Source organism: Pyrus communis, chromosome 12, assembly GCF_963583255.1.
Source record: "Pyrus communis chromosome 12, drPyrComm1.1, whole genome shotgun sequence".
NCBI classification, from domain to species: domain Eukaryota; kingdom Viridiplantae; phylum Streptophyta; class Magnoliopsida; order Rosales; family Rosaceae; genus Pyrus; species Pyrus communis.
In genome coordinates this window covers 23,108,487-23,132,365 of record NC_084814.1, presented here as the reverse complement: position 1 = coordinate 23,132,365, position 23,879 = coordinate 23,108,487, and the positions used below count along the sequence as shown (strand labels likewise).

At 36.6% G+C, this 23,879-nt stretch overlaps 3 protein-coding genes and 1 pseudogene across 3 annotated transcripts; all 4 read left to right on the top strand.

Annotated features, from left to right (window-relative positions):
* The first annotated feature begins 3,378 nt into the window (after positions 1 to 3,378).
* On the top strand, positions 3,379 to 4,468 carry LOC137710209 (glutathione S-transferase U10-like). The gene is made up of 2 exons (XM_068449149.1): positions 3,379 to 3,696; positions 4,193 to 4,468. The coding sequence occupies exons 1-2, from the start codon at positions 3,379 to 3,381 to the stop codon at positions 4,466 to 4,468; spliced, it is 594 nt and encodes a 197-aa protein (XP_068305250.1).
* A 1,628-nt stretch (positions 4,469 to 6,096) lies between these two features.
* LOC137710207 (glutathione S-transferase U9-like) lies at positions 6,097 to 6,953 on the top strand (annotated as a pseudogene).
* Positions 6,954 to 7,972: 1,019 nt separating this feature from the next.
* Positions 7,973 to 12,070, top strand: LOC137711041 (NAP1-related protein 2-like). Its single transcript, XM_068450237.1, has 10 exons — positions 7,973 to 8,201; positions 9,566 to 9,688; positions 9,780 to 9,830; positions 10,064 to 10,135; positions 10,257 to 10,367; positions 10,453 to 10,514; positions 10,619 to 10,682; positions 10,787 to 10,843; positions 10,956 to 11,003; positions 11,650 to 12,070. The coding sequence occupies exons 1-10, from the start codon at positions 8,073 to 8,075 to the stop codon at positions 11,731 to 11,733; spliced, it is 801 nt and encodes a 266-aa protein (XP_068306338.1). The 5' UTR covers positions 7,973 to 8,072; the 3' UTR covers positions 11,734 to 12,070.
* A 9,209-nt stretch (positions 12,071 to 21,279) lies between these two features.
* On the top strand, positions 21,280 to 23,550 carry LOC137711409 (transcription factor TCP15-like). The gene has a single exon (XM_068450646.1). The coding sequence runs from the start codon at positions 21,704 to 21,706 to the stop codon at positions 22,979 to 22,981; it is 1,278 nt and encodes a 425-aa protein (XP_068306747.1). The 5' UTR covers positions 21,280 to 21,703; the 3' UTR covers positions 22,982 to 23,550.
* Positions 23,551 to 23,879: the final 329 nt, after the last annotated feature.

Genomic DNA, 23,879 nt, shown 5'->3' with positions numbered 1-23,879 from the left:
TATTTCCGTTGAACAATGTAAGGTCCCAGGTCGGAAACTTGACAAACTAAAATACAACTATAATCTCCCGTTTGGTGAACTGCGAATACAATTAAGTTGGGGACAACGTCCGTATTTAATTAGTTGAGAAGGGTTATCTCATAAGAGAACAACATTTTCTTAAAATATCCTCATGTCATTCAAAGACAAAATGCCCCAAAACATTGAGAGCAGAGATCCCACACTTTCCAGGGCCATTTTCCACACCTTTTAGTTGTGAGTTTCTCTTGTTTTCTTGGTTTGCAAGTGGCTGGCCAATGTGCCATTCATGTTTTGGAGCTTCTTAACGACTTTTAACAGAAGCTGCTTTTTTAAAAACGACTTTAACAGCAGCTGCTTTGGCAAGTAGTCGGCAAAATATCTCAAATTAGAAACTAAGGGAGAGTTTGTTTGTCTTCATTAGCTATGACTAGACTGGAATAAGAGTTAGTGTAGTCTCGTGCTTGTTACTTTCAGAGACTTCACTTTAATGGAATATTAAGAAACTCGCCTCAACTAAAGATAATCCAGTGCAAGTGCAATAAATGCACCTTAAAAGGCCTTACAACCGGAGGTCATGCTTCAGAAAGTGCGAGCACTCATTCGTCAGAAGCCCTAAAACTTTCTTTGCAGCCCGACATGGGCACATTATTGAGAGAAAATTCACAACTTAGCACAGTTGGATAAAAAGCTTCTGTCTTGTCAACAAGTCAGCCGTAGCATTAGCTAGTTCATGAAAGAATAACTCCTTCCATGTGATGAGCCGAGTATTTTCTGTTGAGATGTCACATTTTTTTTTCCTTGTGAGTTTGATATGATTAATTAGAAGGATGGACCGTTATGGAATATCAACATAGCGAGTTGGGTGGCAACATTCAATTCTGTAACTATCTTACAACTAAAGGTGGATCCCATTCTCTCTTCTCTCCCTTTCATGTAAGAGCAAATTCATTTCTCCTTTGAAGACTGGCCCAAAGTTTAAAAAAATAGGCTGGCATCCTAAAAACCCACTCTACTCCACAAAATAGACCAGCCCAAAGTTCACCCCAGTCTCTAGTCCGTCCCAGAATGGGCTGAGTGAGGAACATGCCTATCTAACGGTTTAACGTCAGCCAAGGCTTATTCTTTTTTTTTTTCGTCTAGCGTGCTCCAAACTTAAAAAAAAAAAAAAATGTCAGAATCTCACCATGGGCCACGTGTCCACTTTTGGGCTGTTGGATTTCAACATTTTTGAAATCTAAAGGCCCATATTAATTAACTTAATAAAAAAATTATAAAAAATGTTTTAAAATACAGAAAAAATATTAAATGATTGTTTTTATACATATAAATACCTAACCATCTTCTACAAAAATTGTACTTTCAGAAAATGACACGTGGTGTGACAAGATTGGTTAAAAATTCTATCCGAAATTAAAAATAAAATTATTTTTTTATTATTTTATAAAAAAAATGAATAAAATTTTTATACGAATTGACTAAACTTTGGGCCAGCTCATTTTTTAGGAGTAAAGATGCACTTGGCCAATGACTATTCAATCAAGTCAATTACTATTCATTTGAGTGGATTAAATGGACTTTGCTTTTAGGGATGGACTTGCTCTAATAGAAACTAGGTTTGACAAGTAAAATGCTGCATAAACAAGATTTTTGTCCAATGTTGAGAGTATGAATTCTGCATCCGGGAGTTAACGCCTACAAAATAGTTATATGATCTTAAGTCTTTCTGCATATAAGGGCTTGTAGTTCAAGTAGTTAAGAGTATTTACCAGTCTATCCACACATTGTCAATATTAAAAAAATCCTATCGATTACATTTCAGAAAGCTCGAATGGTAAAATCCATATGTCACCCCATAATGAAGGGGGCAGTCTCAAATTATTGGTACGTGAAGTACATTAGGTGCTCTGTTTTATTTTTTTCTTTGATGCCGAACCTAAACTTGTGCTTGAGAGATAGTTGTTCATACAATAATTGTACGGATTCTCAACAAGTTTGGTTTCAAACTCTGGTTCAAATTAGAAGTTTTGAATTTGGATGCTCACATTCTAACATGATATCTGAATCGACTATTAACACGTCCTACACATTCTATAATCTTATCTTAAAAGAAAGAATAAATATTGATTAGGTGCCTAATAGTTGTCCATACAACAGATGACATTATGGATTGAGAGGGAAATATGGACCCTAATTCAAGAATTAGGCAGCTCATTCATCAGTGGTGCCAGCTGCCTAGTAGTAGTAGTTGTAGGAATTATTGCCAAAATTTGCAGCTTCTGAAAATTTGGCTCATATGCTTGATGTGGAAGTCCTTGCATATTATTATGCTCTCTCACAAGCTACATTTGTTCTCTTTTTGAGCATGACAGTCACAGTGTCACACAATGTTACTAGTTTACGTGTTATATTATGATTTACGAGGTCTAAAAGACGTTATCTACCTAATAGCGCTCTGATTGAGGAACCTGTGGTGGTGAAAGGGACGCATATTTGATATTCCTCAAGAAAAAATGGTGGCCTTGATCAAGTCTTTTTTTGGAGAGAATGTCCTGAAATCTCCTGCAGCTTGACATCCTATATGCATTGCCTGCTAGACAATATAAGGCAGCCTGTGCCCACTGGGGCAGCTGCCCCCACTCAACTTTCCTGATTTGAAAATTCCATATATTTATTAAAAATACACCAATATTCCTCGTATTCGCCTAACAAATGAATCAAATGCGTGTATATAGTTTTGTGTGAGTGTGACAAATGTTGTTTTGAGCAAACTTCAATTTATTGCTACTCAATTAAATAAATTGTCAATATAATTAACATAAAAATTCGATTAAAACTGGCTACAATAGTTTTTTTTTTTGTTTTTTTTTTGTTTTTAAACAAAGCTACAATAGTTGATATATCAAACAAATACACACCATAACATAACATGTTATCACCAAATATAAAAAACCTTACCATTAACAAATTTTTCGCTTATTTTATAACTCAAAAGTTGCTCCTATTAGAAAAAATTTCTAGCTCCGTCACTCACACCGTCACGCTAAAAGAATCCTTGATCAATTGTGAAGTGTGGAGTTCAATGCTCTAAAAATATATATAATTACTTTATCTGCTGAGTCAACTAACACCATCTCCTTTGGAGATGATATAATAGAATCAATTATCCAATGTAATATGATATCATAATGTCAGGATCAAGAAAAAATGTTTAACCACTTGTGTTTGTTGATTAAAATGCTCTTGACTTGTAATTTTATATGCAAAGCTTGTCAGGCAAGCTTTTCCTATGAACTCTATATCAAGCTGCTTCAAGTAGTAGCATGAACTCAAGATTTTTTGATTGAGAGAGAGAGAGAGATGGCAGAGGAAAACAAAGTGACCTTATATGGAATGTGGGCAAGCCCTTTTGTTAAGAGGGTGGTTTTTGCTCTCAAACTCAAAGGCATACCCTACGAATACGTTGAAGAAGATTTGAGGAACAAAAGCTCATTGCTTCTCAAACTGAATCCTGTTCTTCAGCAAGTTCCCGTACTTGTTCACGGCAGAAAACCGATTGCCGAGTCCCTAGTCATCCTTGAGTACATTGATGAAATCTGGAAAACTGGCCCTCAGCTTCTTCCACAAGATCCATATAAAAGATCTCAAGCTCGCTTTTGGGCCGGCCTTATGCAGCATGTGAGAGTTGAGAACAAAAAATGCAGTTTTTAAAATCCGTTTAATAACCATTTCGTGTATATAGTTTTTAGTTTTTATCTTGTGTCTATTTTATTACATTTCTTCCACATCCCTCACATTGTTCTTTCTTCACTCCTTGCCATCTTGACGCAACATGAAGTAGACAAAGGGTTACCAACGTAATCCCTTGTAGAACAAAGTCTGGAATTCACTAGAAATTTGATAGAAATCCCAAAGGATTGTGATTGATTAATTCTTGAATGGTTGCAATTGATACATTTCGATGAGTTAAATAAAGATTACAACTCAAAGGACTTTTAGGAATTAAAACAACATTAATTGGATGCCAAATCCGTAACTTCCCACTATGTCCTTTTGTCTTCCAATGATCCATTTTTTCTTCAATCCATTCTGCCATTTGTTCTACATCACATCTCTAACAAAAAGAATAAAAACTGAAACTATAGAGCTTACATATGCTTGTTGTTTGTTATAGATTTTTGAGAGCTTGGCCACAGTGTTGGAAACCAGTGGAGAAGCACAAGAGAAAGCCATCAAAGAAGTGAGTGAGAGAGTAAAGCCACTAGAAGAGAGATTGAAGGGTTACTACCCAGATGGATTTCCCAGGTCATTTGACCTAAAAGATGTGGGACTTTTAGAAGTGGTCATTTTTTCACACTTGGGCGCATATGAGGCTCAGGAAGAAGTCCTAGGATTTAAGGTCATAGACCCTAAAAATACTCCACTTGTATTTTCCTGCATAGAGCTATGATCGAGATACCTGAGGTTAGTGAGATGCGGAATCCTCACGAGAAGGTGGTGGCTTTCCTGAAATTTGTTAAGAGAGAATGCCCTTAAATCCGTAAAGTGACCATGTACTTTGAGTTGTATTTGCTTTATGCTGTGAATTATTTTGTTTTGTGTTAGAAATTCTATGATTTGGAATTCGGACCGCATGTTTCCTATGGACTAAGACACAAACAACACCCTAACCCCACCCCAACGCTCCTGATTTGTTATGCTAAACTGGCTCAGAATTTGGTCCCACTTCTCTTTCATGTGTCCCTAGTTCGGTTTCTTCACATAAGACTCTCTCGTGGTTAAGGAGTACACCTATGGATATTTGCCACTTGATGTACCTAGAACCCCCACATTGTTGATGCCAGAACCTTGGCTCGAGGCATTTTCTTTACCCCTTCTTACTCTTAAAAATTAGTGGCACCTCGCGTCCTTGCACCGATAACCATTTTTCGGCTAACCTAGCCTCCTCTGTCCCTCTGGACCAACAAAGGGTAGTACAGGAATATTCACCTATTTATGTGGCAGGACGGGCCTTCTTTTCTGCGTGCGAGCGGTGAATCATCGACATTAAAGTTTTGGTAGTGTGGAGTAGGTTGATCAGCTTTTTGTGTCGCTTGGGCTTTTGAGGTGATTAGACCTTCTTCGCTATTGCATGAGCCCCTTGAGCCTGGGCTTTAAGTCTTTTACTTTGGGCCATTTCAAGTCTTTTCGTTGACCTTTTTTGTCCAACCCCACTACAATTTTGACTCAAACAATCATTATAACAAATAAACTTAATTCTCAAAAATGTGGGGAAGTAAGTTTCATATTGCTCTCAATCTCACAATTTGATTGCAAGGAACAAGAGAATTTCTTAATTATTATTTTTAAATTTCGAAATCCTTGATGGCATGGGTGATGGGTGCTTCTTGAAAGGTAATTTTTCTAGAGGGAGGAAGAGAGTGGTGACAGAAGAAAGAATAGTTTGGTCATTGGTGATGCAATGGGCGATATAAAATAGTGAACCTGCCAAGCGCAAAGCAAAAAATTTGTCTTTGGTAAACTTAAAGAATTCAAAACAAATTTGGATGCGTCGGTTGAGATAATATATATCATTACTTTAGTTATTTGGTCAATAAACTTTTTGATTTTCGTAGTTGGTAATTAGAAGATGGAATTCCATTTATATAAATTGTTATGACTAATTTTGAGATCAATTCGATCTGTGTCTGAAGCACGTGGATTAAGAGATTTAGGTCATTCAAAAGAGAAAGAGAGATTTGAAACTTTTAAGCTTTTATGCTTTGTGAAGTGGGCTAATGAAATGAGGTAATATGGGGCGTAAGATGGAAATTGAGTGGTCTAAATATTTTGGTCTGCGTGCTCCAAAACAGAAATTGGGAGTGAAACTTATCCAAAAAAATGTTCGTGCATGTTTTTTTAATAATTTTCTTACTTTTTTATTGAAGACTTGTTAGGCAAGTTTTTGCTGCCAACTTTCCAAGCAAGTTAAGAAAATGGTTTGAGCTCTATATAAAGCTGCTTCCAATAGCTTGAACTCAACATCACATCAAAAACTAGAGAGAGAGGCTGTGAGTCTTGAGAGAAAGAGGGAGAGAGATGGCAGAGGAAAACAAAGTGACCTTGCATGGAATGTGAGCAAGCCCTTATGTAAAGAGGGTGGAATTGGCCCTCAAACTTAAGGGCATACCCTATGAATATGTGGAAGAAGACTTGAAGAACAAAAGCCCATTGCTCCTCAAGTTGAATCCTGTTCATCAGAAAGTTCCAGTGCTTGTCCACAATGGAAAACCGATTGCTGAGTCTCTTGTCATCCTTGAATACATCGACGAAACCTGGAAAACTGGACTTCTTCCACAAGATCCCTATAAAAGATCCTAAGTTCGTTTCTATGCTGGCTTTATGTAACAGGTAAGAATACTCGAGAATGGATACTGTTTGGCTCCTTATATATGAGAAGTCATTCATTTATAAGCAAATTATCAAATAAATGTTTGCAGAAACATGTCGACTGTGATTTGTCCGCAAGAAAAAAAAGGCTTCTTAAACGTAGCTAGCTAAATTATTAATCTTTGGTGCAGGTTTTTGAGAGCATGGTCTCAGTGTTGGAAACCAGGGGGCAAGCACAAGAGAAAGAGCCATCAAAGAAGTGAGTGAGAAACTAAATCTGCTTGAAGAGGGACTGAAGGGTTTCTACCCTAATGGATTTCCCAAGTCGTTTGACCCTAAGAATGTTGGACTCCTAGAAGTGGTCATTCTTGCACACTTAGGGGCATATGAGGCTCAGGAAGAAGTCCTTGGATTTAAGGTCATGGACCTTCAAACAACTCCTCATATATTCCTGCATAAGAGCTATGACTGAGATACCTGAGGTGAAAGAGGTGAGCAATCCTCATGAGAAAGTGGTGGCTTTCCTCAAGTTTTTCAGATATAACGCTATTAAATCTTCTGACTGAAGAATAATCCTGCTACTTGGGACTTTTCTGACGAATGTTTTGTTGTAATTTGTAAAAGAATAAAACGATTAGTATCACAATTTCTAATAGAGGTGCTAGTCAGAAAACTAAATGCGGTACATGTAATGTAACTATTTTTGAAAAAGATTGTACGACCATGGACGTTATATATTGGCATTTTTTGTCGGATTTCAAATCCCCCTTTTAATTGATGAAATAAATAACTAGTTCACATGAATCTATGTAAGTATCAATTCAATTTCTTTATGTATTTAAGAACACATTTCACTTTGTTTAAGTGTAAGTAAGCGGGATTTTAACACTAGATGACGATGTTACTAATTTCTTCATGTCAAACGTTACTAACACGTCATATTAAAAATAGAACTTTAACGAAAAGCTTTTGATATTGTTCACTTTAATGAAAAATCATATTTTTACACTAAAAAGTCAATCCTGGTACTATTCACTTTACCTTTCATTTTGTCCTTATCGTTAAAACTCGAAGTTTTCAAGCCATTTTCATTTGTTTTCCTTATTAAAAAAACATACTTATGGAAGTGCAAAACGACTTTTTGAAGCGTTAATAATATATCAGGAAACTAATGAAAAGAGCTTGAAAACTTTGAGTTTTAATAATAAAGACAAAATAAAGAGTAAAGTGAATAGTATCAGGATTGACTTTTTAGTGTAAAAATGTGGTTTTTCGTTAAAGTGAGCAGTACGGTGGATTTTTAGTTAAAATTCCTTATATCCAATTTATAATTATTAATTAAAAATATTTAAAATGTGTGTGACCCAAACAAAAAAAAAAATAGAACGGGCCTGCTATTGTTCTATAGCATTTGGTCCAGCCCAATATGAGTTTTTGGGCCCGGTCAACGTCGACCATCTTTATTACTACATGTCAATAGATGAGTGGCTCAGTATCTGTACTATTACCGTCGGTTCCCGCAGCGGATTATAAACCCCACCCCCCAAAACCCTACCCCTTTTGTACTCTCTCATACACAGTCGCATTTGTCACTCGAGGAGCGAGACAGAGAGAGAAGAGAGAGAGAGGGAGAGCGGTAGGGTTTTAGAGAGAGAGAGCATCAGAATTCAGAAGCTCGAAGAAAGATGGTGGCTGACAAGGGCAAGAAGCTGAAGCTCTCAGAGAAACCCGAGGACGAGAACGCCGACCACATCGACGAGAAGCTCGTCCTCTCCATCGAGAAGTTGCAGGAGGTCCAAGACGAGCTCGAAAAGGTTGTACCTTCATGCCTATCTCTGCATATTCTTGTTGTACTTTCATAATTGAACAAAACGGAAGAAACGGTTTCGGTTTTGGCGATGTTCTTTTGGGAAATTCTGCCGATTCAGGGGTTTTTGTGTTCTTGTTTTTTCTTGAATTTCAATTGGTTTCGCGGCATGCATGAGTCGAAAAGGGATTTGGTTTTCGGGTTTTGGTTTTCTGGGAAATTAACCCAGAAAAGGATCTGATGGTGGTATGCTTGGTTGATAGAAAACTGGATTTTTTTGTTTGTTTTTAGAATTTAAAGCCGCTCTGTTATATAGACGGCCATAAGCGGAAGCTCCGCGCTTTGCATTCTCGTTATATGTTGTAGCACAGTGGATGCTCTGAACAATTATTGTAATTGGTAACTGTGGAATGTGTTTCGTTTTTGTGAAGTTTGAATTGTTGGCATCCGGTGTTAGATTTTCTCCTTGTTTGTTTATCATTACCATAGGTTGGGTTTACATTCGACTAGAGAATAAATGGGGAAGGAATAGAACTTTAAGGTTTGACATTTTGTGAAGTTTGAATTGCATGAAAATATAGAGAAGAATATAATTGAAAAGAAATTGCGATTTTTGTAGCTTCTGATCGTAAGAGCCCCTCATCAATTCTTTCCTGTTTTGAAAAGAAATTGCGAGGGTAAACTCAGCATTGGATAACGGTTGGCGGTTTTTCTCTTGTCTTGAACCTTGAAGAAAAAGTTGATCTTGTAGAAAGAACGCCAAAGATCAAAGGAGATTGAAAAGTAACTGATCTTCTTCTAGTTGAAGACAAAATCCGGTAGCCAATCTTTGGCCTTGAATAACCAGCTCAGCAATAAATTCAATTATTTCATTACATAATTGGGCAGGGTTGCACCTGACGAGTGACGTAAGTGCATAAGCTGTCAGCTCGATAAGGAAAATATAGAGTTATCTTCTTTCGTGTTCTGTACCAATTTCCATGTTTATTAATTTAACCAAACAACTGATAGCTGGTAGATTTAATTATTGTTACTTTTCTTATTCATTTCCCAAATGCTAAACTGAACAGAGTTATATTATGTGAACCCATACTACATTTTTCACTTTGTGGCTTTGTTCGTAAGGTGAGGCATTTCGTAATCATGAATGTGCATTGCTTTATTATCTTTTAAATGAATTATGTTTCTTATAAAAAATGTCCATTGATTTGAATTTTTATAACCGTACAGGGTCATTTTTAAGTTCTGAGACATACTTGTTTTAGGCTTTTAGCTGCTACAGTTCACTTGTATCAATTTTGACTTATGAATTATCGCGGTGGATCAACATTGTTCATTTGTTTTTAATGTTTTCTTTTGAATGCTTTTTAGATCAATGAGGAAGCCAGCGATAAAGTCCTGGAAGTGGAGCAGAAGTATAATGAGGTACGCAGGCCGGTCTACGATAAGCGAAATGATATTATCAAGTCCATCCCTGACTTTTGGTTAACCGCTGTAAGTTATCTATCCTTATTTATATACACATGTGAAGGATTTATTATGTTTAGGTGGCGTTTGAATAATTTACTTTCTCCATACTCTGCAGTTCCTGAGCCATCCCGCGCTTAGTGAACTTTTGACTGAAGAGGATCAAAAGGTTTGCATTTATTGTGATTCTGAAATTATTTAGTGCATCTTTCTGTTTATACCTTTAATTAATCCCTCAATTATAAATATTTGTCGGTGGTCACTGATTATGCAATTCAATTACTCGCATTCCCTTCCTGCTCTTCCATAATCAATGAAATTATGGAGATTATTTCTATGTAATCTTTCAGATTTGATTCTAGTTAGCTTAGTATGGATTCATCGTTCTTTTCCTTTTCATAGATTTTCAAGCATCTGACTTCTCTGGAAGTTGAGGACTTCAAGGACGTGAAATCTGGTTACGCCATCACATTTGTGAGTCTTCTCTTTTCCTATTCCATGGTATCTTTGAAGTGTATCAAGGGCATATTTTATGTTTTATTTTAGTTAATGAATGTACTGAGATTGTAACCAAATTTATTATTTAATGGTACAGGTCTTCAGCCCCAATCCTTATTTTGAAGACACAAAGCTTACGAAGACCTTTACTTTCCTTGATGAAGCAACAAAAGTTACTGCTACATCCATAAAATGGAAAGAGGGAATGGTATAAGATTTGTCTTGCATTCAGTTTATATTTCTGGTCAATTATGTTGGGGTATTACGACTTACTGCATACCTGATTTGTGAAGGGCATTCCTAATGGAGTTAATCATGATAAGAAAGGGAACAAGCGACCTCAGGTTGAGGAAAGGTTCGTTAATGGAACCTGTTAGGATGGACCTCCAGAAAATACTTTTATTAGTCTTTCGAATTACCTCATATTGACTGAAATTCCAATTCTTGTTTTCTATGCAGCTTCTTTAGCTGGTTTAGTGATAGTCAACAAAAAGATATTTTGGAGGATGAGATTCATGACGAGGTTAGTTTGTAGTTATATTTCAATGTGGTATCGAGAACTATGTGTCAATCTGAACATTTTCTTACTTGTATGGTACCTTTCTGAACTTCCACATCACACTGCAGATTGCGGAGGTTATTAAGGAGGATTTGTGGCCCAATCCTCTGACTTACTTCAACCATGTAACTTCTGCTTTATCACTTCCCTATTTCTCAAGCATAATTTAAGTATTGTGTAGAAGCTTTTACTGCTTGCCTAATTTTCTAATAGTAGCTCATGACGTCTTTGACGTAGGAGGCTGATGACGATGAGGAATTTGATGATGAGGAAGCTGATGAAGAGGTGAATGCACAGATCCTTTTAGGTTTACATGTCAAGTGAAAATACTATAAATACAGACAACCTTTATGCTAGATTAACCGCTAATGGAATCTGTACTTTCTAAAACTTAAATATTTGTGACATACAAGAAGATCTTGAGGCTAACATAAGGATTTTTTGTAGTTTCTAAAGCCTACATATTTAAGCATTGCTGTGTCATTCAAAAGTGAAGAAAAATATTTCAGATGTTAATTTCTGGCTTAATCATTATTAAGTCTTTGCCATGAACTGCATAAATGCATAAGAAATGTTGATAAATTGAACCTCACATGCAGAACCCATACTAGTAGCTTTTGGCATCCTTGGAAAAAGTAAACTGCTTACCTCTGGTGACCTGATGTTGCTGATATAGTACTTGTGCAACTCGTGCATTGCTACATTTGTGTGTGTAATTTAATCTCGTAGAGTCCTCGTTCATCTAGGTTTTGTATTACGTAAGGGCATATATATAGTCACCTTTCAGTAATTTCAGTAGCTGAGTGTGGTTGTTTACTGTGCTTCCATTTGAACAGTCTGGTAAATGCCCTTTATGATCTGTTATAACTAGTCAAATGAAGGTTATAGTAGGAAATAGATATCTTAATCTTTGAGGTTTGATTATTGGCAGGGAAAGAATGAAGACGACGACTCTGAAGATGATGAGGATGACCAAGATGAGGATGAAGATGGTGACGAGGATGACGGAAAATAAACATTCATCTGGGTCTTCAAATCTTTTAGCATTTGCTGCTTTGTTAACAGCTTGTGTAAAGTGAGTCTACAGTATTAGATAAGTCTCGTCTAAGGTGACAGGGGATGACCATCATAACTCTTGACAGCGTCCTGTCATGTAGGCGCCCGACTGTTCCCATAGGCCAGTCTGGTTTTTCGACTCTGCTGTTACTATCTCCGTGGCGTCTCTCTGTTACAGTAGGGTTTTTTTTGTGGCTTCTCCCTGATATGCAGGTCTCTAGATGACAATATTATAATGGTCTTTTCCTTTTGGTTTTTTGAATGCCATCAATGAGGATATATAATGGAGTTGGGAAGTTCTTTGGCATCATTTTATTGTTTGATTCTACAAAGTATTAGTTCATGGAGAAATGATTTCCGCACACCCCTTCTCTTGTTCTGCACGCGCGGGTCGGATGTATGACCCTTCCTAATTCATGTACAAGTGTGCTGGCAATCTCAATTCTGGGACAACCTGTAAAGGGGTCTGCATATGGATCACAAATCCTGTGCCCCCGGACATGTCGATCTTCATGGGCACACCCTTCAGGCAATGTCCAACAGAACCCATGCAAAGGGTGACCCTGCATATAGACGTGACCAAAGTAGTGCCTGGCTGTGCTGCCGGACACGCGCCTTCCCGCACCAAACGGTAGAAGCTGAAAGTTGTGGAGTTTTCTGATGATCCGCCACGGATATGGTTCCGGAGGAAGCGTAAATCTGACCTGGTTATATATGGTTTCTCATTATATTAGGCATTTTTTTTGTTAGAGGTCACTGTGCATGTTTAGTAGATTGAGGATTCTTTTTCGTGATAGACCGTTGTCATGCATGTAAGTAAGTTATAATACGAAGAATCTGCAACGTTAATATAGAAAAAGATATATCAATAATACCGTTCACTTAAATTATAACATGTTAGTTAACACGACATATCAATACGAGCATCATATCAAAAGAATTCTAATCTTTTCACCCAACAAAACCCTAGAAGGAAGTAGATTTATAACATTTATTCGTTCTCTTTGATGAACTATTTAATTTTGTGCTGCAATATATTCTATTTCAAATATTCTTTTTTATTTTTTATCTAAACTAATATTTATAATGATTAATGTACACTGGCGCAAACATGTGGATTTCACTTCACAGCCAACAAAGTTGATAAATGCCTTTAAACAAGCACGTGCATTTGTTTTTATTTTCCTAATTTGTGTGGACAATAAAAATCTTTTATTTTTTAATTTATTTGCCTGTTTCATTACATGCAGAAAGGGAAGGAAAATATATACCTCAAATGGCTAAAGAGCTTTTTTTTTTTCATTTTTTTTAATTTATTGTTATTGAAGAGAGGAGGAGAATGCGAAACTATTACAATAATTTAGGAGAGGGCAGAGTTTCGAACAAGGAACGCATGGAGAGAACCTCAACACCATATTCAATAGAATATTGGATCACATGCAGCTAAAGACATTCTAGTTAACTTGAATTTTTATAGTAACTTTTGTTTTTTTTTTTTTACAAACCTATATGGGGAGGGTTATTCAATTTATGTATAAATAGGAGAGTACACTGCTCTAACCAATTTGAGTAAGTTACAAATTTGTATTTTTATAATAATCTTTATGAAGCTATAAAGTTTAAGTTGAGTTTTCCTTTTAGTATATAGGTAATTCAAGCATGGTGCATGATGCAATTAGTACTCTTTTGGATCCGATGCGGGGATGACTATGACATTCAATTGTGTCCTGTTAGACTGATATGGATATCATTTTCTGAAGAGTTTTTAGCTAAAAGGGTATTTGAGAATGACATAACTTCTTATTTTGATTTTTAACAATAAAAAATAATAGAAGTAGTTTCTGAATTTATCTACGGTAAATCATTCCGTGAAAAATATGTTAATTTTATTAAATTAACACGCAAACGACCATGTAATCATTTTTTAAAATATATTTTTTTGACAAACCTCCATTTTGGCTGAAAAGCCTTTCCCGAAAGCTAGGTCTATCGTGCATGTAAGTAATTATACTACTCTAGTCTCGATCAAAAAGAAAGGGGGGTCTGGAATAAAGGAGTAAGAAAGGGTTCAATGGATCTTTTTATTTTATTTTTACTGAAAAAGGACAAAGATATGAGGTGTAAAAGTAAGAGTGTTTTCAAATCAAATCTTAGGCCATGCACTATAAAAAGTAAATGTAAAAGGATACGAGATTTTGTTATTCTTTAACGGAATGCTTTTCATTTTTTATCCTTCTTTTGCTACAGTATTTTAATAAAACACTTGATCACATTGTCAGTTAGGTGTACGAGTAAGTTTTTTTGGTCTGTGATTGTGAACATGCCCTGTCACTGATGGTGAAAGTAACTAATCTTTCTAAATTTTTTTGCTAATGAAAAAAAAAAAAAAAAATACTTGATCGCATTAGTAGGATTTTCAAATTATTAATAGAGATAAACTTATTTATAATTGAGATGTTACCGTGACGAATTAATTATGTATTATTATCGTTTCAACATTTTTGTATGATAGTGGGTGGTTCAGTCGAAGTATCACCACTTATATATTTTTTTTTATATATAAAAATTGGGGAAATCGAAGCTTCTTAAGCTCATCTAAGCCAGTGGATGTGTGGGCCTCAAACAACAATGATCAGAAGGTTATTACTTGTTAATTAATTCAACCTGCGAGCAAATGTAAAATTGGAAAGGGAAAAAGAAGTACTTGTGCTTAGTCACTGTCTACAATAAACCTGTGATGGTGGAAGTGATGAGATTTATATAATTTTGGAATTTTCTGTATTTTAGAGACTAGGTTAAAAACCAAAAGGACAAACAAACAAATTTTTTTTTTTGTCGAAAAACAATTGATTAAGATGTTGCTATTTACATATATTCTTTTACTTTTTACACACTTTTATCAAATTTTGATTATCGAATCAAATGAATTGAAAATGATTAAATGACAAAAATTAACAGAATGTGTCATGAAAAGTAACTCACACGGCATAAATACATACCACATAACATCATGTGTCATGATACAACATTAAGTGGACATAAACATATATTTATATATATATATATATATCATTGTATTATTAATATAGGACTTCTCGATAGCAGTACACTCGTAGTATGTAAATCAGTATTCATGTTTTGAGCTCTCTCATGTCCAATTGTCCATTGTCCAGGAGTTGGATTATCTCGTCTCCCTTTTCTTCTCGCCTCGTGACATAATCTTGAGCATTAAGGAGTAATCTTGGGTGTTTAAATACAAGAAGAGGGAGAGGAGAGAAAAATGGGATGGCGGATAATTCAGATCCCATGGTCCATTGTCCAAGGCAGATTTTTTTGATAGTGTAATTGGTTCATTGTCTTTTCATGCTTAGCTGCTATGCTCTGATTGGACTTCCCTAGGTTTATTGAGATAAGATTTTCAGTGTATCGTGGATTTTAGCAACTTGGCACGACAGCAAAAAGTCGTCCAAACTGGTTTCTTTCATTGGTGCAACAAAAGTAACAATCCATCTCAAAAAACTAATTGGTGCTACAAAAGTAACAACCCCAATACTACTGCACTAATCTTTTGTTCGATCAAAGTTATCATCTTTCCTTCTTGCTGAGGCAAGGCACCACTATTGCTTGGGAATATATACTTAATTATTCGCACAGTCGAGTGTGATTTAGATACAATTCTTATATATAGTAGGTATAAGATCTTATCCTTGCTTATTATAATTAGCAGCTAAGTACTAAAGATTTTCAAGCTTATAAAAAGTGATACATCTTTTAGTGGAGTAGTCCTCTTCACTTTCAAATATTGTTTCCTTTTGTTAGGCAGAAACAACTGTATGTGCCACAAAGCAACATGAATGATTAAAACCTAGTCTCAAAACCTGCGCCGAAGCGGTTTTTTCTTGAACCCTAATTTGTATTATATGTGAATGCAGTTGTAGCCGTTAGATCAATTGACAGGTTCATGGATCATTCTTTACTAGGGTATATTGATGATCAGTATCAAGTCATTTAATCGTATACATATTCGTGCGAATTCATATGTAGATACGTGACAAATTAGCATAAACAAATATAAATATGAAACAATTTGTGTTGTGAACTGGACACATAAAATCTTGCAACAAAAACAGATTTAGGATAAATTCAACATGATTCACATTTATCAAAGGAAGTGAATAGTGATGAGTGGTCGAATTCTCTAGCGACTAAGCAAAATAGAAAACAAGGGTAGTGGGATTGCATGCAGATGCAGTGCAGACGAAGAAAAGGGAAGGTGTGGATCACAGAAGGGATCCCAAGAGGGAGCTTTCTGTTCCTTTCTAACTTTGCTTTTCTTTTATTTTATAGAGGATGATGAAGTCACTGAGGAGTCCGGAATAGAGGCAGGCAAAAAGTTGAGAAAGTGATGTGACTCAACTCCCCCCGTTTTCAAAATATTCCAGTGCAACTTCCAGCCCTACATGAACGCCAAGATTCCAACTGTCTTTACTACTCTCATATATGATATATCTAAACACCATAACCAAAAACCCTTCTTTATCTACATATCTATATGCTTCTAAATTAAGTTTTAGGGTTTCTTTCATTGCTTCCAACAAGTTCCACAATCTTCGATTAGTGTTCTGGTTAAGCAAAACAAGCCCCAGGTTAAGTGGGAAAACTTCTTTTTAAAGGCTAACCGCTGTTTCCCAATAAACCAACCATATTTGATTGATTAACAACTTAAGTTCCTTGTTTATGTGAACTCCAATAGTGAAATGGTATGGACCCAACCAAATGTAATCCCTTCATCCTCAAGAAGAATATATGAAAAACCCCATTAAAAATTTACTTAGCAGGTTTTGGAGGACAACGTTTTTCGACTTTTTTAGTAAACAATATGATAATTTATACTAAATTAATCTGAGATACGGCAATGGGAATACGAACTTGAGTGCAGAGAGGAGGGAATCATACTACTCTTGGCTAAGCCCAGGTCTATGACAAGGTTTTTCTGGTTGAGTTTTAGGCTGCCAAACACAATTAAACAACCTTAATCGTGTATTATCTCTATAGATAAATATGGTGAATGGATTTTTCATTTGATTTGAATGTAGGCTTTAGGGTTTCAACTTTCACATCCAGAAAATTGACAAATCTGAAGAGGACTCTAGTTTTCCATAAGATATTAACAGTTGCACAGCTGAAGAAGATGGTGGTAAGCTGTCTTGTTCAATGACATTACATAAGTGGCAAGGCATGTGGTCTAAATGGAGGCAGGATTTTGCTAATTCCCTGGTTCACATTTCTCGACAGTAACCCCACAATGCTGTCACGTACAGGAACCCTGCCATCCCCAATGGGATATTACCACATGTTACAATGGACTTGTTCAAATGGAGCCCCATTTGATTTGGTTCAAGTTATTAGAAAGAAAAATAAAGTCATTAAACTAGTGAGGTGGAAGTTTTTACACGTATATATTTACTTACACAGTGAATACCTTTTATTTTCATAAATAATCATCCTCATGAGATTTGAACTCAAAGAGACCTCTTATAATAAAGTGAAACTCTAAGTGTTGTAGGCCAAATGATAATATAGAAAGTTTTAATCAAAAACTAATTGTTGCACTTTTTTTCTCCTCTCGCACTCCCGTCTAATTTTAGCTGTTTGATTGGATAAAATAATCAAATGAGAATAAACGAACAAAAAAAGAGGAGTAAAATGCGAATATCATTTTTCTTTTTAACTATTGTATAGTTGATAATTAATATGTTTATGCAAATATCAAAAACCAAGTGACTAAGTTAAATATACATAATTAAAGAATGAAGGCATCACAAATTATTCATAATTAAGAAAGTTGAGGTTTCACCTTAAAACCAATTGAGAATATAAAAAATATCACAACTTATTTATGAGCTCATGCAAGCTTACTTCTTCCATTAGGTCAAGAAAAAAGAAGAAATAAAGGGCGTGGAAAAGCAGCAGTGGTTGTGACAATCGGGTCAAGAAGTTGTCAAAAATGCTAGTCATTATCTTTCTGTTGTAAAACTAGTTATATGAAGATTATGGCTTGCTTCTTTGATATAGCAATAGTGGTAACTCTATATCTAGAACAGTTCATCATCGACATCTTTATTTATCCAGTTTCTTTATTTAAACCACCAAATCAGATTCTGCCACATGTTCATTTGAGATTCCAAAGACAAAAATACCATCAGAGATTAAGTATATCTCATCAATTTTTGTGTGGAGCAGATCACACTAGCTGTGCTACTCAATAAAAACATCCAATCAATTTCAACTTGGCAATTTTCAGATATTATAGCGAGTAATTCTGCAAATATATATATATATATATATATATATATATATATATATATATATATCTGTGTGCGCGTGTATGTATGTATATGTATATACAACATTTTCCCAGCTGTAAAAAGCTCAATATCCAGATCAATTCAGCTAAACATAGACAGAATATTCTTTCAGCATTATTGTGGCCTAATTAATGATGCAAATGGATTAAAAGAGAAAAAACCAAATGGGGTTTGTAATTTGATTAACTAATTAATTTAATTAAGTAGATTGCTCAAATGAGTGGATTTATGGACCAGCATGAGTGTAAACAAACCTTAACACAGATTCTTTAGACAAAATCAAAATGATTTAGATGGGCCTGCACGTAAAACCAGTAGCTCTGTTCGATCATGATTGCATATTCTGCATGTTTTCCTAAATTTAAAATTTGGAACGAGTACTGCTAAGCATCCAGGGCCATCTGTTTGTCCTCAAGGGTAATCCACATTAGCATCAATTAAGGAACACCAAAACCCAAAAGCTTTAAGACCACCTAACCGTCGTAATAATACAAAAAATTAGGGTTGTGAGAGCTAGCAGAACTCTTGTGGTGGATAGGAGACTATCAAAACTCTTGTCGTGAATTCATATAACAACATAAGTAAAGGTTTTGGTTATCGTTGGAGTAACAAATTCTCACAACATGCATAAGTGAGAACCCTAATTACATATAACCACCACAGGGTGACTCAGGAGTTGAGAACGAATTTCAAGCCCGTATTCTACACGGCATGTCCTACGTTCAATCACAGATGGTGGCTACAAGGAGGCTAAAATGTCTCACAAAGTATTTCCGGCCCCTGGAGAGTGGATTGCCGTGACAAAGTCACCAGTTTTTTTAGCTTTTTTAGCTGCTTTTTTTTTTTTTTTTTTTTTTTTTTTTTTTTAAGAAAGAAAAAGAACCCTAATTACATATAAGATCAAAATAGAATAATGGAAGATGTTTGGAAAACTCTAAATCTATAGGCCAACCACAATATATTAAGAAATACAAAACCCTACACTCATCCATCTAACAAAATAAAAATAATTACAATAAGTACTATAATATATAATTCCTCTTATCGTGAATGCGAGGCTATCCAAAACTCTTGCCATTAATACATAGAAATTAAAACACTTGAGTGACAAATCCTCGTAACCTGCACTAAGTAAACCAGGGGATGGGTACCCAAAAAAAACGTGCATAAGTGAACCCTAATTAAGGTTTTGGGATCAGAAGAGAAGAATGGAAGATGCTTGGGAACCTAGAGGCTAAACCCTAAAGCCAACGAAGATCATAGGCCCAATAGGCAACAGTCAGCTAAGAGAGGAGAATGAGTTGGAGAGCTAAGTTTAAAGTTTTTTACTGATTGGAGGAGCTGAGGAATCCCAAAGTTCTCTTGCCAGCAAACAACAAATGGCAAAGGCGCAGGGCAAAAGGCAAAGGGCCAAAGGCAAAACGAAATGATTGCTTGAATGAGACTGGGACCCGCGTCGATATAATCTTTCCTTTTTTCCAAGTCTCTAAATTTTTTTTTTGACTTGGGATTGGTCCCACTCGGCCACCATTGTCTTTATGGATTGAATGATAAAAAGAGCACCTCACGTGGAGTCCTGAACCAAAGGGGCTGTCCAACCACAATAAAAAGGGGAACCCCCCACCCTCCCGGCCTCCCTCTCTCCTCGTCCTCTATATTCAAAGATGAAATGGTACATCATGTATTGTTATATAAATGATATATAAGATATTTGTACTAAAAATTTAATAACTTAAAAAATAAAAAAAATTTCTACTTATGTTATGACACGTGATATATTATCTGTGTTATAAACATAATGATAAATTTCTCCTCGTATCCTGAAAATTCCTAGAAAAATTAATATCTAAATGTTATTTGACATTCGGGTATTTGGTAATAGATGCTTTGATATTTTCCTCCACAGAATGAAATAATTATTGAAAATTTGGATAGGAGTTGTAGACTTGTAGCGCAAGGAGTCTAGAGCACTTATTTTTGTATCAGTGAAATTTTGAATTTGATTTCCGTCTTCGTGTCCTTTTTCTTAATTTTTTTTAAAAAAAATCAATATTAAGTTAAATCTATTTGATTTGTTTTTTGGTGTTTGATCATGATCTTTTCCTATTAAGAACGGAAAATAAATAAATTAAGGCGCTTATAGCTAAACCTTTATTCATGCGTTCGTAGTTCTATAAGTTTGATTTCAGCCTTCCTTAGGCCGTCTCCAACCGACCCGATCAAAGGACCATAGGGCTAAAAATAACTCAAAATGACACAAAAACTGTCTCAAACCAAGGGCTTGTGGGCCCTATTAGGCCAAAACCACCAAATCAGGCCAGCGAGTTCCAGCCAGCCCGATAAGCCCAGCCCACTTTTTTTTTTTTTTTTGACTTATTTTATTTTATTTTTTTACACCATTCCATACTATCTTACCTCATTTTATTCAATTCTTCACATCCTATTCTCTTCCAATAATCTTTCCTTTAAATTTTTCAATAATTTTCAAATGGCCACCTCTTTCAATAATCTTCCAATATGTCCGAAAATATTATTTTAATATAGTAGTTTAATTTAATTTAATTAAATTAAATTAATAAATTATGTTTGGCCTATGGCCCTTTAGCCCATTTGGTTGCAGATGGTATAAAAATATGGTATGTCACTGTTCATTAAAATAAAATTTCTTACATGACTATAGGGCTAAATATAGCCTCTTGACACTCCTTCGATTAGAGATGGCCTTGGACCCAGTTTCTCTGCCCTCCCACTTCTTATACACTCCCATCCCCTCCAATTTTGTGCAGTCACGGTTAAGCTATGTCAATATTTTATATTGATTTTTTTTATAGAGATAATAAGACAAAAAATAATAGTAATATAAAATATTGATGTGGCTTAACCGTGACCGCACAAATAGGAGGGGATGAGAGTGTATGGGAAGTGGGAGGGCAGAGAAGCCAGGTCTGATGGCCTTAATATTATTTATATAATTTTAGATATATAATAAAAAAATTAAAATATAAAAGCTAGAAAAAGCTCAGCACAACAACAAATTGCTTTTTAAAGCAATTTCTTTTCCTACAAAAAATTGCTTTTTAAAGCTCACCCATATAATTCCCACTCATTATCTTTGTTGCTTAAAGCTTACCTGCCCAGTGCCCAGCTCTCTCTCTCGCTCACTCCCTCCCTCCCTTATCTTCTCTCTCTCTCTTTCCAAAGGACCATTTTAGTCCATCCTTCTTTCTCTCTCTAGATATCTCTAGCACTACTATACAATTCTTAACCCAAAACACATCACCTAAACCAAAATCTCAATTTTTTTCGTACACAAATTCCAGCCAACAAACAACCAGAGATTTTTATTTATTTATTTTAATAAAAATAGGCTTGTTCTGTAAAAATATAGTGCGAGTGAGTGACTGAGTGAGACTGAAGAGAGCTGAGAGTTGAGTTGATCAGCTGCTGAGTGAGAGACCCACCAAAACCCAATTATACTAAACTAAGCCCTCTCTCTCTCTCTCTACTCTTCTCTCATAAAACCCTCCACAAGCTGATCATAATTCTCTTTCCCATGCGATCATGGAAGGAGGTGATGATCATCAACTCCACCACCACCACCACCACCACTACCAACAACACCAACAACAATATCACCACCGTCCAAACTTCCCCTTCCAGTTGCTCGAGAAAAAAGAATTAGATCATCAAGAAGCGGCTTCTTGCTCCAACTCCACGTCCCCCTACCCTTCTCTAGCCATCACCACCGTCGACCCCACTACCAACAACAACACCTCCTCTACTCCCGCAGCCACAACCACCTCAGCTCTTCAAGCTTCTTCCGCCGAGCCCTCCAAAAAGCCACCCCCCAAGCGGACCTCCACCAAGGACCGCCACACTAAAGTTGACGGCCGCGGCCGCCGCATTCGAATGCCGGCCTTGTGTGCCGCCAGAGTCTTCCAGCTCACACGCGAGCTCGGCCACAAGTCCGACGGCGAAACCATCGAGTGGCTTCTTCAGCAGGCCGAGCCCGCCGTGATCGCCGCCACCGGTACCGGCACAATCCCTGCCAACTTCACGTCACTCAACATCTCACTCCGCAGTTCCGGCTCCAGCATGTCCGTCCCATCTCAGCTAAGATCCTCTTACTACAGCCCAAATTTCTCTCTTCACCAGAACCAGCGGCGTAGCCTCTTTCAGGGCATCGGCCTCTCGTCTTCTGACAGCTCCTCAACTCTCCTAAATTTCCAAACAAACTCCATGCACGCTTCCTTGCTGCAAGCCAAGCAGGAGCTCCGCGATACAGTGTCATTAGATCTCTCGGAGGCGGCGTCGGCAGGGGAGGGGAGCATGGGAGGGAGGAAGCGTCGACCGCCAGAGCAGGACTTAAATCATATGGGCGGCGGCGGCGGCGGGGGTGGTGGAGGAGGGTACTTATTACAGTCAAGCACCGGTGCGGTGCCGGCCAGCCACCCACATAGTCAGATTCCGGCTAATTTTTGGATGCTGGCAAATTCTAACAACCAAGTTATGAGCGGAGACCCTATCTGGACTTTTCCAGCTTCGGTCAACAACAGTGGACTGTATAGAGGAACAATGCCCGGTGGCTTACATTTTATGAATTTCCCGGCCCCAGTCACCCTGTTGCCTAGTCAGCAACAATTAGGTGGCTCGGGCGGCGGCGGCGGTAGTAATGATGGAAATAACATGAGTGACGGGCAGCTGAATATGCTCGCCGGACTCAACCCCTATCGGCACATGTCCGATACTGGTGTTTCAGACTCTCAGCAGGCGAGCGGATCCCACTCGCACCATGGCGGGGGCGACGATCGGCATGATAGTACTAGCCACCACTCATAAAGCCGGCGAATGGTGGTCGGATTTTATCGTCGTGGTCATCGTTGGTGGTCGTCATTTCTTCCCACATGTGTAGTCGTTTGCTGTGTAACAACACACGTGAGGTTTGATTGATTGCTCTTAAAATTCTGAGGTTTATTTTTACTTATTTATTCCAATTTTTTTGTGTGATTAATATGATATGGCCCGGAGAAGAGAGGGTTTTTTTCTTAGGGTTTGCAGAAAAAGAAACAGACACTTATTTTTAACATGGGTTAATTATTTTGGCTGCGATCTCTTATTTCTTGAATTTTTGGTGATTAATATCTCATTTGGGAGATGATTTTTTACCACAAAGTATACTATACTATCATCATTGTGTGTGCAATCATTTCTCTCTTCTCTTTCTCTCCTTTTGATTTTTCATGAAAAAGTAACGCAGCGAAAATTCTAGATTAGACCGGCTCAAACATAGACACGGTGAATGAACGACTAAACGATATTGTTACTTATGTAATTTATGCAATTTTTATTGTGTTGGTGAAAATGACATTATTTGCATGCTATGGTAAGTCTCCTACCTAACTAACAATTGGATTCTCTCTCTAGGCCACTACCAAGTTTATTTCACGTTTAGTGAATGCTAACGAGTAGGATTAAATTTCTCTCTCTTTTAGTTTTATATTTGAACGGTTACGCTTATGTCACATCAATATTTTATGTTGATTTTTTTTATAGAAGTAGAAATAAAAAAAGAAAAGTGAAAGAGGAGGAAAGGAGTAGGGAGGATAAGAGATTTAAAGAAGAGAGAATCATAATCCCAACGTTAATAAAACAGTAGTAGTATTGTTACTGCAAAATGCAGTGTTAAAAAAAATTTCACAGCCTTTTGATCATTCTGATTCTCTCTCTCTCTGCCATG

Bases quoted from the DNA above. Each gene is read 5' to 3' on its own strand.
- LOC137710209 (XM_068449149.1), top strand. From the start codon at position 3,379: ATGGCAGAGGAAAACAAAGTGACCTTATATGGAATGTGGGCAAGCCCT. The intron at 3,697-4,192 runs GTGAGAGTTGAG...TGTTTGTTATAG, and splicing joins GGGCCGGCCTTATGCAGCAT to ATTTTTGAGAGCTTGGCCAC.
- LOC137711041 (XM_068450237.1), top strand. From the start codon at position 8,073: ATGGTGGCTGACAAGGGCAAGAAGCTGAAGCTCTCAGAGAAACCCGAG. The intron at 9,689-9,779 runs GTAAGTTATCTA...CATACTCTGCAG, and splicing joins CTGACTTTTGGTTAACCGCT to TTCCTGAGCCATCCCGCGCT. The intron at 9,831-10,063 runs GTTTGCATTTAT...TCCTTTTCATAG, and splicing joins TGACTGAAGAGGATCAAAAG to ATTTTCAAGCATCTGACTTC.
- LOC137711409 (XM_068450646.1), top strand. From the start codon at position 21,704: ATGGAAGGAGGTGATGATCATCAACTCCACCACCACCACCACCACCAC.